The sequence below is a fragment of the Aquila chrysaetos genome, chromosome 1 (genome assembly GCF_900496995.4).
Source record: "Aquila chrysaetos chrysaetos chromosome 1, bAquChr1.4, whole genome shotgun sequence".
NCBI classification, from domain to species: domain Eukaryota; kingdom Metazoa; phylum Chordata; class Aves; order Accipitriformes; family Accipitridae; genus Aquila; species Aquila chrysaetos.
The window spans coordinates 82,185,353-82,202,078 of record NC_044004.1 but is presented as its reverse complement, the minus strand read 5'-3'; the positions used below and the strand labels follow the sequence as shown (position 1 = coordinate 82,202,078).

The window sequence follows — 16,726 nt, the reverse complement described above, 5'->3', positions numbered from 1 at the left end:
CCACAGAATTGAACATGTACTCTTACGGTAGTAATGCTGCAGTTGCTTGCTGTTTTCTTAAAGGTCAAGTCCCAATAAGTTTATATTTATGGAGCTCTGTTCGGAAGTGTTCCAGAGCCATGCATGTCGACAAGAAGCTCTGTGCGTCTGGATCAACGCGTGTGCTAGCACAGAGTCCTCTGAGGGTGACCGCTCCTGCAACACACATTTCTGCTCATAGTTGTAATTCTGAAAGCTTATGGAAGTAGAGTGAGAAAGAGATGGAGTGCAGAGCCAACAGGGTGTTGTTGAAAGCATCATTTAATTGTTTGTTTTCTCCTCTTGCAGATCACAGTAATGGGTCATTTAACTTGAAAGCCCTTTCAGGAGGCTCTGGCTACAAGTTTGGAGTCCTTGCTAAAATAGTGAATTATATGAAGGTACGATGCTTTGATGTAAAAGTATAATGTTTTTAAATACTTTTTGTTACTTATTCTCCTGTGGTAGCTGAAAGATGCTGAATATTTCAAACTCTAAAATTCTTTTACTGCAAGAGTGAGAATTACAAGAAACTGCTCGTTAAATAAAAAAATGCTGTCAATAAACAAAACGGTCAGCATATTGTTTCATTACTGAAATCCTAATTATTCCAGGTCACTTAAAAACCAGGATAATGTTTTTTATTTGCAGTAGAAATAGGAATTGCTAGATGCTGTCAGCTTCTAGGATTCATGAGCTATTTATCAAAATAACGTGTAATTTGGTGCTTGACAGATGACTTTGTCATCAGTCTCAGCTGGTACTAATTATTATTGCTTATATTCTCAAAAACCCTAAATTGAAACTCATATGCTATGTGTACTGTGTCCATCCTGGTTTTGCAAAAGTTGTTTTGTCATCACATTATACCTATTTTATTTACTTTATGACAATTGAGTCACTGAATAAAGTAAGTCCAGAACTCTAATAGATCGTATTTACTTTTACAGACTCGGCACCAGCGTGGTGATACACATCCATTAACCCTAGAAGAGATTTTGGATGAGACACAGCATTTAGATATTGGACTCAAACAGAAACAATGGTTGATGAGCGAGGTAAAGAAAACATATGTTTAGATTTTAATTAGAGATTAAGGATTATGATAAACCTGAATTACACACGTTTATTTAACTACAAGCTCTATAAATATATAATCTCCTCTTTAAGAAACTACGTTGATTCACACGTCTGTCTGTCTTGTAACTCCTGCTGGTGAGGTAACTCTGAAATGAAAGCTATTCTGACATTTTTAAGGACCTGTTGGGATTGTTACACAGAGAGTATATGTTATGTCAAGTGAATTTATTCGTTGCTAATTTTATATAAACAAGCTGTTTTTCTTAAGGAATTTTTTCTGAAGAACAATTTCAAGCAGAGATCTCTTCCAACATCGAGGATGTTAAATTAACTAAACCAAAGGAGTATAGCACAAAATGCATACGCTTACAGTTCTTTGTTACTTACCGAAATGAAGAATTCTGATGTGAAATTTATGTCTGAAATTGTGGGGCAACAGATCTGCAAATTCCACTGTTGGAGTTCATTAGGCCCACTCTAGATGCCAGGTTTTGTTCTTACAGATTCACTCTAACTTGCCACCATATTCATCTTCATGCTTAATCAATGTGAATGTCTTCATGGAATTTCAAGATGAATAAATCAGCAAAATAACATGTTTGGTATTTGTACTTGATTGGCATACCTGATTTTGCTCAGACCATATTTAAAATCCTCGCAACAGAGCAGTAAAGGCTGTTGAGAAATGGGCAAAAAATCTCTGCATAGTAAAACTAGGATGGTTTCAACTAATACAGCCTGTGGCATTCCTTTGCTACCAGTACTAATATTCTGGGGTACAGAAACCTCCAATATGGCAGCGTTGGTTGTGACGGAAGCTTGACTTTGCTGAAGTCTTTTAAAAGGTAGCTCCAAGTTGTTTCCATAATGAACTAGAATATCAAGATGGAATGAAAAAGCTCCTCCCAAGAAGTGCATATAAAAGCATCACTGAATTGTTACTGGATGAGAGAAGGTGAACAAACACCCTGCAGCACCAAAGTTAGTTACCTTCTCTGTTACAGGTGTTTTCTCCCTCCTTTCTTCTTTCTGTGTCTCTTCTCTTTCTCCTTTCAGGGTCAGGCTGGCATCTGCAGAAGAAACTAAGTAGAGTTGCCCTCTGTTACAGGTGAACTTCCACTGTGGTACTGGCTGCACAGCAAAACTGATTCAGAGCTTATCTTAAATCATTTCAATTGTCCATGAACTTCTGGTCAGCTTCGCTCTGAAGCTGGCATCATAAGTAAAATCCTACTGTGCAGGAGGTCTGCTCTTCCCAATTTCTTCTACAGCTGCTGGTGCCAAGCGGCGGCAGTTGGGGAAGACTGACTTCTGTTTTGTTCATCCCAGGTTAATGCCTTTCACATTCGTAACATCCATGTGACCCGAGCTTGATATGCCGAGTTGTGCGTTTGCACTTTATATTCAGCCAAATCACGCTTTTTTGTGTTCCCTCTTCTTTTTATATTGACTCCTTTCTTACAAAGAAATGTGTGCGGCTTTCTGCCATAAGAGGCTTCGTGGACCTTCGAGCCCCAAAGGCATTAAGTGAATGACGTTAAGCTTCCTTTGGTGCTTTGTGCTTTATGTTGTGGCGAATTATGCCTAGGCTGGTGGATCTAGGATCCAAGGATTTAAAATCCGTTTCAAACTCAAACCTCCAAACTGGCAGCTGTAACGTGTGGCTGATGTGCTCAAGCTGCTCAAAAGCACACTAGAAAAAAAGTACCAGTGTGTGCTCTTTTTAAGGTTTAAAATTTATGTCCCTATTACAGGCTCTAGTCAACAATCCGAAAATAGAAGTTGTAGATGGGAAGTATGCTTTCAAACCCAAGTACAACTTGAAAGATAAGAAGGCTCTGCTCAGGCTATTGGACAAGCATGACCAGCGAGGGCTGGGAGGAATCCTTTTAGAAGATATTGAGGAAGGGCTACCCAATGCACAGAAAGCTATAAAGGTGAGTAGCACACGTCTGCGACTCAGTCAACCCGTTCTGGTTAGCTTCTCAAAGGGCAGGCAGCAGCTAAGAGAATTTTCTCATGAGTTGTTTCTGTTCTTTTGATAACTCAGAAGCTATTTTGGAAGATCTAATACTGTAGTTTTTTTTCTGTATCTCATCCGTTACTTTCAGATTTGGCCTGATGTTGTGGCACAGCTGTCAAAGCTCTTTCTTGTAAAAGAGTGTTGATCTCCCACATTCCAACTGTAGGCATTTAGTTCCGCTTTATACCTTGATCTCCTTCCTCCATATCTCATCTTTGTTTTATTAGTGTACTTATTATCAGCGTCTGCTTTGGATGCTTTTCATTGCCCGTTACTTTGCTGTTTCTCTAGTTTGTTGTGCTTTTTGTAGCATAAGATCTGGGTCTGTTGTTCAAGTTGGAATCCTTATTCTTGGAAACGAAGTGATTTTGAGTTGTTCTTTTGCATTTGTTTCCGAGGCTTTAGGGGACCAGATCATCTTTGTTAATCGCCCTGATAAGAAGAAAATTCTTTTCTACAATGACAAGAGCTGTCAGTTTACTGTGGATGAAGGTGGGTGTTCCTTTACATATGTTTCCATGCTAGTTGATTTGAATTTATCTTAAGCACCTATATGTGTAAGCAGTCTTCAGGTATAGCAGTCTTTTAGGGTGTTAATGAAATACTAGGCATACCCAGATGTCAGGAGAATGGTTTATATTAACATAAGGCTAACAAGACTAGCGAGTGAGTTCTGGGGTAATATCCTCTGTTTTATACTGGTACATTTGAACATGGCACCAGGAATCCAACAACTCACTTCAAGCGTAGCAGTACAGGAGAGACTAACAATCACCTGACCGTGACTAAAATGGCATCTAACATTTTGCTCTGTAAAGGGCAGCCAAAAAAACCCAAAAGAATGGCTTCTGGGTGCAAGTTTGTTGGCGTTTTTTCCAGGTTATTAATCACGTGCCTTTTATTGGTGAACGCGATGAGAAGCCACAAATAGAACAGAAGGAGGAAGCAAACAGGGAGGACATGTGAGCAAAAGTTCTGAGAAGGGGTAGTTTACAACTGGGAGGAGAGCGCAGACGTGGGGTAGTGCTGCTGCCTAGAGCTGGAGAAGATTTGGGACTTCAGAAGGTCAGCATGTGTTTTCTGTCTAACAAATAGTGGTAAAATCCTCTGGTACAATGTGCCTGTTTACGCACAGAAATTCATTACACAAATCAAGGTGTGTTCCAGTAATGACATTTATGCCAACATCAGATGCCTGTAAGTACAGAAAGGAGAAGGCAATCTGTGTCAAAAACCTTACTTTAAATGACTCCAATGACACTGAACACTTCTGTTGTTAACATACTGTTCTTGCAACATGCCGCATAAAGCCATCTTATCATATAATGTCACATTACGGTAAAAAAAAGGGGGGGAAGAGTTTTGATAGAAACTTGAACTGCTCTACTTACAGGACTGTAGGACAAACCATAAAGCTCTTTTTTTTTTTTTTTCTTTGGCTAGCTCAGAGAGGCTCATTTATTTTCAGTAGAATTAAGCAGCTGGAAATGTGTATCATTAACTTATTTGTTATGTACCACACTTTTACTCTCAGTAATAATAGCTTTCTTCCACAAGGATAATTAAGTAGATGTGACATCTACAGCATTTAAAAATACAAAAATTGTTTCAAAATATTGATGTGAATCTGTTTTTAAACCTTAATTTCTGTCACTTCTTGATAGCAGCAGTCGGAACTATATGTGAAATGCAGAATTATAAGCCTTTAATCTGCATTCACAGGAATTTTTAACTCCCAAACACCTATGAGTTTACCATTAACACTGTTATCCTGTTCGTATAGTGTCTCTTCAGTCCAGCAGCCCACAGCTTTTAGGGATCCGAACATGGCCAAAACATTTAGAAATCAGTGCTGTTGCAGTAAGTGTTAAGACGAAGCTTTTAAGTTTTTAGCAGCTACTGGTTGTATTACAGTCATGATTGCTGATAGTTTCTTCTTGTGCAATTTTTTTGCAGATAACTGGCACCCAACCATCCGAAAAGAGTTATCAGAGGGAGATCCTCTGCCCTATTGCTCTTAGTTTGTAATAACTCCGGGATTAACTGTGAAAGTTAATAAAAGAGCCCATTTTATTAAGACGTAGCAAGAGACATCTGCCAGCTCTTCATCAGGTAGCCAGTGTAAATCCAAGGCTGTTCATGTACAATACATTATATTTTAGCACACCCAGCACTGATCTGTGTTTAGGAACAAGCAAGGCAAGCTGTTGCTATGAAAGGGGAGAAAAGGTTAAACAAAACCCTCTAAAACCCCTTGAAACAAAAAGTTTAAGCTGTTTGGCTCAGTCTCCCGATGAAGGCAGGCATTTAAGCCTGCAGTGTCTGTAATGAAGGGATTGCTAGCGTGCAGTGTTGTTTGTAGTTCAAGGTGGCTTTGCTTTCTTTCATCCGCAGGTGGCAGCATGTTCCCATCTGATCAGAAAGTGGTGGGGTTGGTTTTTTCTTTTGTTTGGGTTTTTTTTTTTTTGTTCTGTGCCTGCTGATTTTGATTTTTCTTTTCATGCGGATGACGGTGCTTTGTTCTGAGAGGGAGCAAGAATGCTTTCTCTTTTGTGAATTTTGTGATCTGCCTGTGTATGCCACAACTCTTAAAACATCCCTGAGTGAGTTTGCTTACTTATTGCAGCTGGAACGGGTCCTTTTTCCAACCATGTTACCCTGTGATGAAGAAAACCCATCCTTCCCAAGCAGTTTTGCTTTACAATTCTTTCCAGAGCACCAGAAGCATGTCTCTTAGGGAGTCACTGGCAGAATTGTCTTCGTACAGGATGAGTTATGACACGTTTCTGCGTTAGCAGTGCTGTTTCAGCTCATTATCTCCAGCAACGTTAAAACGAAGTTTTTAGAAGACTGCAAAATAAGCCTTGAAGTGTTGTCAGACTCTTTGATCTAGCAGCTGATGACAGTTCAAAATATGTTTCTAGTTTAATGTTTATCATTAGAAATAAGGGCTCTGCGCTCATCAGTGCATGATTCTGCTGCATGACGCCCTCCGGTTTCGAACATATGTTGGCTAGGATTAATATCCTCTACAAGTTAGGCATCCTCTCCCATCGCTGTCTGAGCTCCATCACTAGTCAGTAGAGAAAGAGGAGCTGCTGGGGCAATCTGGAGCTTTCTGTCTAAAGTAGTGGGAGGAACTGGTTTCTGGGAGTGCCTACCTCTGCCCTTCCTACAGTTGTTTTGATGGCTGAATAAGCTTTTCTTTCTCCCCTTTTGAAAATAAATCCTAATGTACTGCAGCAGTGGTCCAGTATCTATATATCGTGATCTCAAGGGTAGTGGAGAAGGTTTTTGCAGTAAGGAACGGCTTTTGTTCTTCCTTTTATGTGATTAGCCAAGGAAGGTTCAGATTGCATGTGTTCCTTCTTGACTTCCTGACTAATTAATCTTCTGTCAGTAGTGTGTAGCTGAAAGCAAAAAGCCGGGCTAGATTTCAGGTGCTTCAGCCAAGTAAAGCACTGCGTTTTTGTGCTGGGGCTAAGCACTTTGCATGTGAACCAAGCTTTCACCTCGTGCTGGCTGAATGCTGAAAGGCCAGTCTGATTGCTTAACTGTTAGAGATGGTATCTTTCACGGCTGAATGCAATATAGGAAGTATTTTAATGCCTAAAAACTTGGATACTTAATTATACATGTTTGTAATATTCTTCCAAAGGACCTTTGAAGAGATTTAAAGAATGGCCACAGCTTCTTAAATATAACAGTATAAAAATTGCTTGGGATCAGTGATGACTTACTGCTCTGGCTTTGAATTGCAAGGTGGTCCAGGGGCAGCACAGACTTAATGTCAAGCACCCTTTCCTTTAGGTATCAATCTAGTACTGTGTTCCTTGAGACTGTTAGGAAGCAGAACTCCGTCTTTCCCCGCTACGCAGTTGTTTCTTCCCTTCTGCCCTGTTATTGTCTGTTCTTGTTCTGTGCTAAGATTTTGGCTCAGGTCAGTGAAGATCTTTAAGCTGTTTTTAATCTCTGGCATATTTCATTACCAGTGTGATATAGCAGTTTATCTCCAGAAGCCATCTCAACCTTTTTGCAAGAGCAGGTGAGGCAGTCAGAAGTGCAGGATAAGCTGCACTGAAGTCACCATGCAGCCATTTACCCATGACTTGGTTCCCCAAACGTAAGCATGTTAGAGTATAATCACTCAGGGAATGTCAGCGCAAATTGTTTTCGTATATGAGGCACCTCGTGATGCAGTAAAGTTGAGGTAACTGTGCATCCTTACCCCTTGGGTGTTTAGGAGAGAGAAGGCGTTTGCAAAATTTTTGTTACACTGCCCTCTGCTTTGCTGTGTGTTGGTTACTGCTGGTCAAAGCTCATTATTTTAAGTCTGTGCGTGCAGACATTGTGATGATGGAGATGTCAGCAAATATCTAAAGTGGCCTTTGAATCGGCTTGTAGTCTCATTCCTCCCTCTCATTATTTGAAAGACCAGAAGTCAGCTATCTGGAGGAGCAAGGGAGCAGCCTGTGAGTAATGTTGATTCTGTCAAGCTTCTGAGTTAAAATCTTTTAGTGATCAAATTGCAAGATATTGCATATAGGATTTGTTCGTAGTCCAGGCAAGACACCGAGCACCTACCTCGGGTACCAGGATCACAACTTTCTGCCTCTTCTGGGGAAGATCTGCATTGGCATCACGACTTGAAAGCTCTGCTGAAAATGCGCGTGTCTCCTTGAGGGTTCGCAGCACCTGCTTTGCTTTGGCCAGAAACTCTTTGGAAATTTCTCCCCAGGGGACTTTTTCTGGGCTCCATCTTGTCATAGCAGCCTAAGCAGTAGGAGAAATTGTCAGCTTGTCTGAAAGCAGCCTGCTGCAGTCAGGCGAAGCCTTGCTGTCTTGACTGCTGGACGTTTTTTTTCCTTCCATAGCTATTATACGCTTGTTCTGGCTGATCTATCAAATAGTTTAGTGGCTCTGATAGAAGAGCGTCTCACCTTCACCGTGTTCTGATGGCGTAAAGATCACCCAGCAGTTGACAGGACACGGAGAAGGAAAATTGTATGTGCTCAGTAATCATAATGGTTACGTGCGCTGCAGGAATGTGTGCATTTGAACCTGTTCTCTATGCCTGGCTGAAGCAGGCCAGCATGTGGTGAGCTTTCTGCTCCAACAATCCCCTTCCCGCTCCTCACACCAGTACTGAACTCCCTGTGCCCTGTCCACAGAGAAAAGGAGACATTGTGAAAAATGGATCCGGTATATTGAAACCATCTGTAGGAACTGCCTTCTGTCACTGTTGTCTGCTCTTCAGACACATCAGCTCATCACAGCATTTTTCTTTCTGTCTTCTCCCCTCCCCAGAGACAGGCCAGCCTGCCGCATCCTCCTGCCTGGCCAGCCATAAGCGTGGACACTGTGCCAGAGGTGGTGGAGCACAGTAATTGGGTCGTTGTGTGTCATTTCCTCCTCCCTGGCCCCTGTCATGAACTACTGCTTTTAGCAAGTGGTGACCCACTTTGCTTGGAGCCACATAGCAAAAGCCAGGGTGACAATATTTCAGATATTCCACAAAGAAGTTGGAGAAATCTGTTTCTATCTTGGGTCAAGGGTATGAATTTTGAGGTGCAGAAATGCCACAGCTACAAATGCGGAGGGTTGTTTCTTGAGAGCTGTAGTTATTACCAGCTTTTCCCATAGGTTCTCATATTTCAGAGAGGATGTCACAATAATTCAGATAGCGTATTCCCAAGGTCTCAACTTTCACTAGCTGATAGGGACGTAGTCCTTGGAGCCTTCTGAATAAATCTGACAGGTAATGTGGAAATGGTTCAGTGCCAGCCAGGCAGCTGATCTGTTTCTTCAGTTCTTGCATTTAGCTCAGTGTCTGGTGTTACACCGAATCGCTTTTGTGATGAGATGATAGATGTATCTCCTTTTCCCTTTAGATGGCAGCCTAAATGCAAACAGCTAGTATGCACAGCCGTCTGAAGGGTGGCAGCTCTGTACGCTTCTCCACCTTTATCCTGTGCTTTTAGTTCTGAATCAATCCTTTAACACAGAGTATTTGGGGGGTGGGGGTGGATGGGGGCGGACTGTCTTGTTGTGACTCCCCCCCCTTTCCTAGGCAATAAGGTATTTCACTGCCCTACGTGGAGCTTGAGCATGGGAAGAAGGTTCTTTTGCAGTTATTGCAATCAAAGCAATAGCACTGAAAGCAGCCTGATTTACAAAGGAATTTTTAAATGGAGTTGCAGAATACTGTATAGAGTCACTCTGGTGGGGCCGATTAGTGGATTAAATTATCTGTTTATAAAGTCGATTTTCGCTTTGCGGTTTTGATTCTTGGTGACTGTTACATTCGTACTTCTCGGCCAAGTTTAAAAGGTGAATGTGAAGCTGTAATGATGGTATAACCGCTGCATTACAAGAAATGCGAAATGCTGTGGTTAGATATTAACTGTGATCTGCACTTTTGTGCATGTTGATCCTTGAAGAGCTGACCATTTATTTTCTAGCGTTTAATTTTTCACTTCTGTTCCCCAGAAGAATGTAGACCAGTTTAACATTAAGCACCTATCCTCGGCCTTTTTTTTTTTTTTTTTTTTTTTTTTGCACCGGGCCATATTTGTCCATATATCATGAACTCTAACAAGGAGACAACACATCTGTGTTTGTAGCAGATAAATAAAAGGACACTGTCATGTAAAAGTTCAGAGTTATCAAGTCTCTCATCTGCTGTCACCTTGTGTACATGTGCCTGTCGTGCATCTTGGAGGACTGACCTGCATCTCTCCACCTCCCACAGGGAGCCGACTGTGCAGAGCCAAAGGCAGTATAGCACAACACAACCTCAAAGTATCTCTAACTCGGATCTGTTTAATAGTCATGCATTTATGTGCAGCCTTGTCACTTCATGTGTGAACTGCAGAAACACGTGATTTGCAGTACAGTTAACTCGCGAAGCGCGATACTGCATTTGCACACCCATCACCTGGTTCATCTTTCCAAGCACCACCGGGTCATGGTGTGCAGCTGGGTCCAGCTTGGGTTGTCAGGACAGGGAGGGGGCACGAACAGAAACAAAATAGCCTGAAAGAGCATGTTCTCCTCAGTCTGGAGGATGCAACAGGACCCTTGCACAGGCTTCTGCTGTTAAGACTTAATCTGAGTGCTCATCGCTGAGAAATCTCTCTTGCATGTTCAGCTTTAATCATAACACAACCTTCTCCACCTGCCACAGCAGGAATAGGTGAGGGATGATCTGAGATAGCCGGCACCGCAAGCGATGCTGAAAGCCCGGAATTACACTCAAAATGGATGAGCAGACGGAGAATGTCTTGACTACAGTGTCAGTCCTTGCATTAAGTTATCTGAAAACTGCAGTCTCAATGGTCCCGCTGTGCTGTATGGGAAACAAGCTGAGCGCTATCTCCATGTAACCAAAAGTGGTGTTTTGACAGGATTTATTTCTCTTCAAAAATGCTGCATTACCAAAAATGAACATTGTTGTTCTTCACTGGCAAAATTCCTTTCTTTTGTTTCCTGGAAAGCTTGAACAGTCCCTTACTGTTGGCAATGGGAAGAAAAGAAAGACCTGAGACTTAAAGCATGTACTTTCATGGAAAAACAAGATGCATTAGGAAGGGAATTGGTCCAAGTGCAGGAACCAAGTCTGTTACGTACGCTTTTCGTACAGTGCCGTTTTGTTGCGACATGTCTAGAGCCGGTGTATCTGTGGCAGACCGTCACTGGAGCGTTTCATTGCCTGCTGCATAGGACAGCTTCTTAAGCATGCAGAAGTTGTGGTTGTTTTGACAACTGTATACTAAATTTATCTGGAAATAAAGGAAAAAATTTAGTCTTGCGTTGCTATGTGTGCCTCGTGTTTTATTTATAGTTTGTTAGCCAAACCTGCTGACAGGATATATCTAACTTAGTGCCTGGGGAATGAAGGGAGGTAGGATTGTACCAGCCGCTGCCTGGAGAAGGCATTCCAAAGGCTCTGTGAAACTTTACATGAGGCAGAAAGTGTGCAGGCAGATGGCAGCTGCTCTAATTAAGACTTACTGTCTCTGTCTTTTTTCCTGCTGCTGTGGCTTTTAAGGTATCTCTCTTCTTTTTAACACCAGAGGAATTTTAGTAATTTATGTCTGTATAGCATGGTATGTATTATATTACAGTGATAAACGAGCTTAAACCACTGAAGTAAATGTTTTGAATCTTTGGTAAATTGGACTATGAGATGACAAGTCTCCCGAGACAATGGCAGCTGAAGATGTGTAAATGAAGTTGCCATTTATGGTTAGTTATTACCCTTCACCAAGATCTTTTGAACTGAGGCTTATAAAACACGTTGACAGCTATAGAGATGCTAGAGAATCTATAGCAAATTAACATTAAAAGCACATGTTGCTGGTGGGTGCTCCTGATGCTGGGATGCTGGAGTGCAGTTAGCACAGATGAGAGTCAGCTCATCTTTTTCCATTAAGTGTTGGGGGTGTTCTGTTGTTGTTGGTTTGTTGGTTGGAGTTTGGGGTTTTTGTTCGGTATTTTTTGTTTGGGGTTTGGTTTTTTTTTTGGAAGTGCATCCAGCATTTGGAGTGGGTAAAGGCTGTGTTAATTGGGTGCCTGCTGGCGGTGACCGCTGCATCTGTACAATCACAGACTGACACGCCAGAATATTTCAGCGTTTGAAATCAAGTCTGTTCCTTTCCCTTCGTGTGGAGGCTTTGCCCAGGGTTTGTTCATTGGAATATAAAACAAGGGTCTGTTTGGTGTTTCAGAATTTCAGAAGCTGTGGAGGAGCATTCCCGTGGATTCTATGGATGAGGAGAAAATTGAAGAGTATCTGAAACGACAGGGTATTTCTTCCATGCAAGAAACTGGACCAAAGAAAATAGTAAGAGATACAAATTACAGATCTTTCTAGGAGATTCCCCCTTCCTGACCCTGCAGTGTTAATTCCAAAACATGTTGGTGAGCCTATGCACAGCTGCTTTGTGTAGCTCGGGGAAGTGTGACCAATTTTAAGAAGTTGCAAAAAACAATGCTGTAGCCAGCAGTCAGTGTTTTTATAACTTGTTTGAGCCGGTGTAATCCAAGCAGCATCAAGAAGAGGGCAGATGCCAGAAATCCCTGTGAGCTCCAAAGTGGAAGCTTCTGCTTGAAGCTGTACAATACATTAGGAGTAGAAGAATAGTTACTTTTTGGGGAGAAGGGTGTGGGTTTTTTAACTTTTGCTTTTCTGCTAAGTAGCTTTTGAAATCCTGATGGGAACCGTGTAACGTGCCTCCCACCACACACACACTGTTCTCCAAACTGGGTGCAATACGCTCGTGTTTTACTGGGAGGCCAAAATGGCTGCAAGCTCTCCAAAGATGCTTGCTTTCTGGCTTCAAACTTTTTTTTTTACGTTTATTTGTATGTGATATAGCATGTCTCGTCTCTTCTGCACTTGGCTTCAAACTGTCCTTTCATGAGAGCTCTTCCACACAAGACTCATTCCTGGTTTCTGCTAATCACTACACTAGATGCTTTAATGCCTGTCATCGTGTAGGAAACCCTCATGAATTCCTTATATGTTAAATGCGTCTTTGAGCACATAATTGTGGGTAGAATTATAGGGCATGTACCTGCTTCTGTTAGCTGTGTGGGAGTGTTTGAAAACTTTACTTATAAACACCAGCTTTACTACTGTGCATGGCATACAGAGACTCTGCTCTGTCCCCAGGGTCATCTCCCTGCCTGCATTTGAAGTGAATGCTGTTGCTTCTTGCAAAAAAAAGCAAGCGCCTTCCCTGCCTGCCCACCCCTGATTCAAGCAGGGCTCTTCTTCGCAGAAGTGATGACTAGCACAGCGTCGCACATCAGGTCAGATGTCACAGCTGGAGGGCAGATTTTTTGACTACTGTTTATTTCTTCTTATAGGCTCCTATTCAGAGGAGGAAGAAACCCGCTTCTCAGAAGAAACGTCGATTTAAGACTCACAATGACCACTTGGCTGGAGTATTAAAAGATTACTCTGATGTCGTTCCTGGCAAACAGTGACCGGTTGAATTCTGGAGCAAACATGCATTTTTATAAGGCTTTTTGCCACTCGGGCTCAGTGTCTGCTCGCAGAAAGACTGACTGTATATAGTAAATGTGATATGTTTCCCCCATCCCAGCAACTGCCGAGATGAAACAGGTCAGTTTAAGAGCAAATATGAACTACTAAATTTAGAGTTTGATTTAATTAGCTAATGGGAAATGTGTCTTTAAGTAAGAGGTTCTCACTAGTTGCCTCTTGGCATAGAGTGATAAATGGTGCTCAGCATGTAATGCAGGAGTTCCTGTTCAGTGCTTAACTCTGCTTTTACATTGCTTAATGGGTATTTACCCCAACTTACTTGCAAGGGGCTTTCTAGTAGAATTCAATACAGTATTTGTTTTACCTGTTTCGGGGAAAACCTTTTCCTAAAATCACTGCAGGCAAGTTTCTTTCACAGTCAAATACACCCTCGGTTTGTATGCGTCTTCCTTGCCATGGGACTGAGCTTTACTGAACTCGGTGATATCTGAGGCTCAAATTCGGAAAAAACGCTCTCCCGAACTCCCAGCAGGCTGCAGGATGGCAATGCAGCTGTAGCTTCCTAATGCTAATCAGAAATTGCCCTCGGCGATTTCTCCTCACTGTAGTGGATGCACGTGTGTTGCACAGTTCTACTTTATGGACCGGAGGGAAATAAAATGACAGTGTAATACTGAAGCAATTTTTTTTTTTAAAGTAATAAACTTAAAATGCTGGTTTCCAGTGTTGCTTCCTTAAAGACTGAGATAATTAACATCTCCTGCATTGCGTTTTCCTTTTCAAGGAGGTAAAGCAATCTTTGGTATATTTTTATCTTTTCAGTGACTTATTGTTCTGCGCTAACACTGTCATCTTTTTAATCGTTCTTGGTTGGGGAGGAGGGAGGAACCACCTTAAATGAAAGCTCCCTGTTAGATGCCTGATGTTCTGTGCAGTACAGACTAATGTGGAATGTGGCCAAACTATGTCCTCTCGATAACTTATTTTTACATACTGAACCAGAGTCAATCAATGCTGATATTGTTTTCATGGCACTGCAGGAGAGGAGCTGGTTTTTTGCTCTTCTAGGGTTAGGATCAAAGATAAAAATAGGTGACTGCGATATCCCACTGACAGTAGATTGCTGCTGCGTGCACATGAGCTGTTGTCTTACTTGATGTATCGGGGGTTGAAGCAGAGGCCGTCGGATCCAAACACATGAACAGGTGAAGAATGAGGCTTTGTTGCTGTCGCACTGAACAAGTTATGTCTGCTTGGGGAAGTGCAGGAGAAAAATACTTCTGTAAGCATAGCATTTATCCTCCTGAATTTGAAGACTGCTCTTTTGAGAAACGGACAATACTTCCAGCATTGCACAACGTCAGCCCTGTTTAAAGAGTTGCTAAATGCCGGTAGGAGGTTTCTTCTATTATTTTTTATATAGATATATGATTTTTTTTTTCATGCTTTTTAAATATAGATATATACATAAAAAGCATGCTGCTCCAGCTGGTACCTTCCAGGTCAGCACAAGCAATTCCTCTTGGAGCTTTTTAGTTTTCTGTTACAGCTCTGCTTTAAAGCACCCGTGGCACACTTGCAAAACTGTTCACCTCTCTTCTGTCATTTTCACTCAGGGAAAAAAAAAAAATTCCCTTCCATCTGCTGCATTTTTGAGCAGTGATTTTTTTGGTGGTGGTGCTTAGACAAAAGCAGAGCTCTTAGTGTGCTCTGAGTTGCCTTTCATACTTTTGGGGGTTTTTATGGGGTTAACTTCCCAGTCATCTTACGCATTACCCTTTCTCTGTGAACCAAAGCTTGTAAAGCACACTGTAAGGTAGGTTACCTGTTTTGTTTCTCTGCTCAAGTGATTAAGATAATAGGGAAGTCTAAAGAAAACGCCTCCAGCTACTTTCAAAAATTAAAAATATGTTAGGTCAAAAAATAGGAGATCAGGAAAGGAAGATTGACTACCAGCTCTGTGTGCTGTGCTGGCATTGTCAGGCTCCAGTGTTCAAAGGAACAAAATGGTCCAGTTGATGTCCAGTTGGAAAGACTGGATTAGATGTGTTGTCTCACTGGAAGAAGTCTTCTCCTCTGCTGTACGAGCAGAGAGGGCATAATAAGTTTTACAACTTGTTAGGGTACAGTCTCAAAAATAGCTGAAGGGAAGCTCTCATTGGTGCGTTAGAGGTGGCATGGAATATAGACAAGCAGTCATGGAGAAAACAAGTTCAGAAAATAAGCATGAGCTTCTCTCTTTTAGTGGCTTTCGGGAGTTGGGTCTTGTTTCTGTATCGAAGATGCTCCCAGCAGTCCTTACGGGTTTTTTCCAAGACTTCTTAAAAATCAAATGGTGCAACTTGAAAACGTCTCAGACTATATCAATGGGAGTCTGTTTGCTGAAACCATTTTAGTACCACTCCAGTGCACTTCAGTCTCCTCACAGCGTAATGTCCAAATCAGGCTTTTTGCTGAAGTTCAGCGTAAGAGTTCACAGCTGTCGAAAACGTAAACCTGCTTCATCTTCCTTCAGGGTGTTCTCATGTATTCTGTCTGGCATGATGGTTCTCCCAGTGGCCAAAACCATCATGCCCTCAGCTTGGTTTCTTTGGCAAAATTCTTGTTCCCTCGGTCTGGCAGGGCTGCTGAGAAACATCATGCTCTCTCCTGGGGGCCATGGCCCTAGTAGTCCATTTTTCTCTTCCTTCCCTGGAAGAGTCTGCTGCCGACCAGGAAGATAAGGGGACTCGGGCTGCCCTTGATAAAGACAGAACATAGAATAGAATGTTTCAGTCGGAAGGGACCTACAATGGTCATCTAGCCCGTGGCAGGCACTTTTGTCTCATGGATTTCAGGAAGGCTCTTTGGCTAACCCATCTCAGTGCAGTCTTTGCCTGTCCCTGCCAGCTGAAGACTTGCCTCTTCCACTCTCCTGAGGCTCTTGAAGTGATGCGTGTCCTGTCCAGCAAGGACAGCTTCAGGATTCGGTATGTCGATCCTGGTGGGGCTGTCATTTGAGCCTTTCTAACCCTCTGGGGCAATGGACGAATGCAGGCACAGATGAACAGTTCTTCTGATGCAGCATCCTTCTCTTCTTCCCCTGCCGTATCAGCCAGGAGCAGAGGCATTCAGTTCCCACCTGCTATGATGCTGACGGACATAAGGACAGGGCCATCGGGAAAAGGAGGACACTCTTTTTCAATGATGGGAGCTCTCCGAGGTATATCTTGGCTGTCTTTGTCATCCTTTCGCTTGCACAATTGCATCTTGTAAGCCTGTGGCTGCGAGGACAGTATCTGCGGCGGTCGCTAGAGCTGTTCCCAAGAGAATGCAGCTCTTTTAAGGTCTGCAAGCAGCCAGAGACGTACACTCAGTCCTCTGTTTCCCCCTCAATATTACACTAGCTTGTCTTGTTGGAAGGGAGGTGTACCGATTCCACTGTGATGAAACTGGAGGAGGAGGGAGCTGGTAGGGAAAGCCAGGTCGCGTCGCTGATAGCTCTTCCTCTCTAGCTGGGCGTTGCTGGTCTGGGATTTGCTTCTGAAAAGGTATCCTCGTAGGGCATCTGGTAGCAATGTCAGCATACTTACCCGTGGGGATCAGGGGCT

At 42.4% G+C, this 16,726-nt stretch overlaps 1 protein-coding gene across 13 annotated transcripts in view; it reads left to right on the top strand.

Annotated features, from left to right (window-relative positions):
• Nucleotides 1–16,726, top strand: part of GTF2E2 (general transcription factor IIE subunit 2) — a 35,177-nt gene that overhangs the window by 12,371 nt on the left and 6,080 nt on the right. For 3 of the 13 annotated variants that reach the window (XM_041124882.1, XM_030022743.2, XM_030022750.2), the window contains exons 3-8: nucleotides 328–419; nucleotides 969–1,076; nucleotides 2,853–3,035; nucleotides 3,520–3,613; nucleotides 11,851–11,966; nucleotides 12,995–13,859. In XM_041124882.1, the coding sequence (XP_040980816.1) occupies nucleotides 328–419; nucleotides 969–1,076; nucleotides 2,853–3,035; nucleotides 3,520–3,613; nucleotides 11,851–11,966; nucleotides 12,995–13,114 (713 nt within the window). In that variant the 3' untranslated portion in view covers nucleotides 13,115–13,859. The other 10 variants (XR_005932835.1, XR_005932839.1, XR_005932845.1 and 7 more) reach the window with 10 other exon arrangements.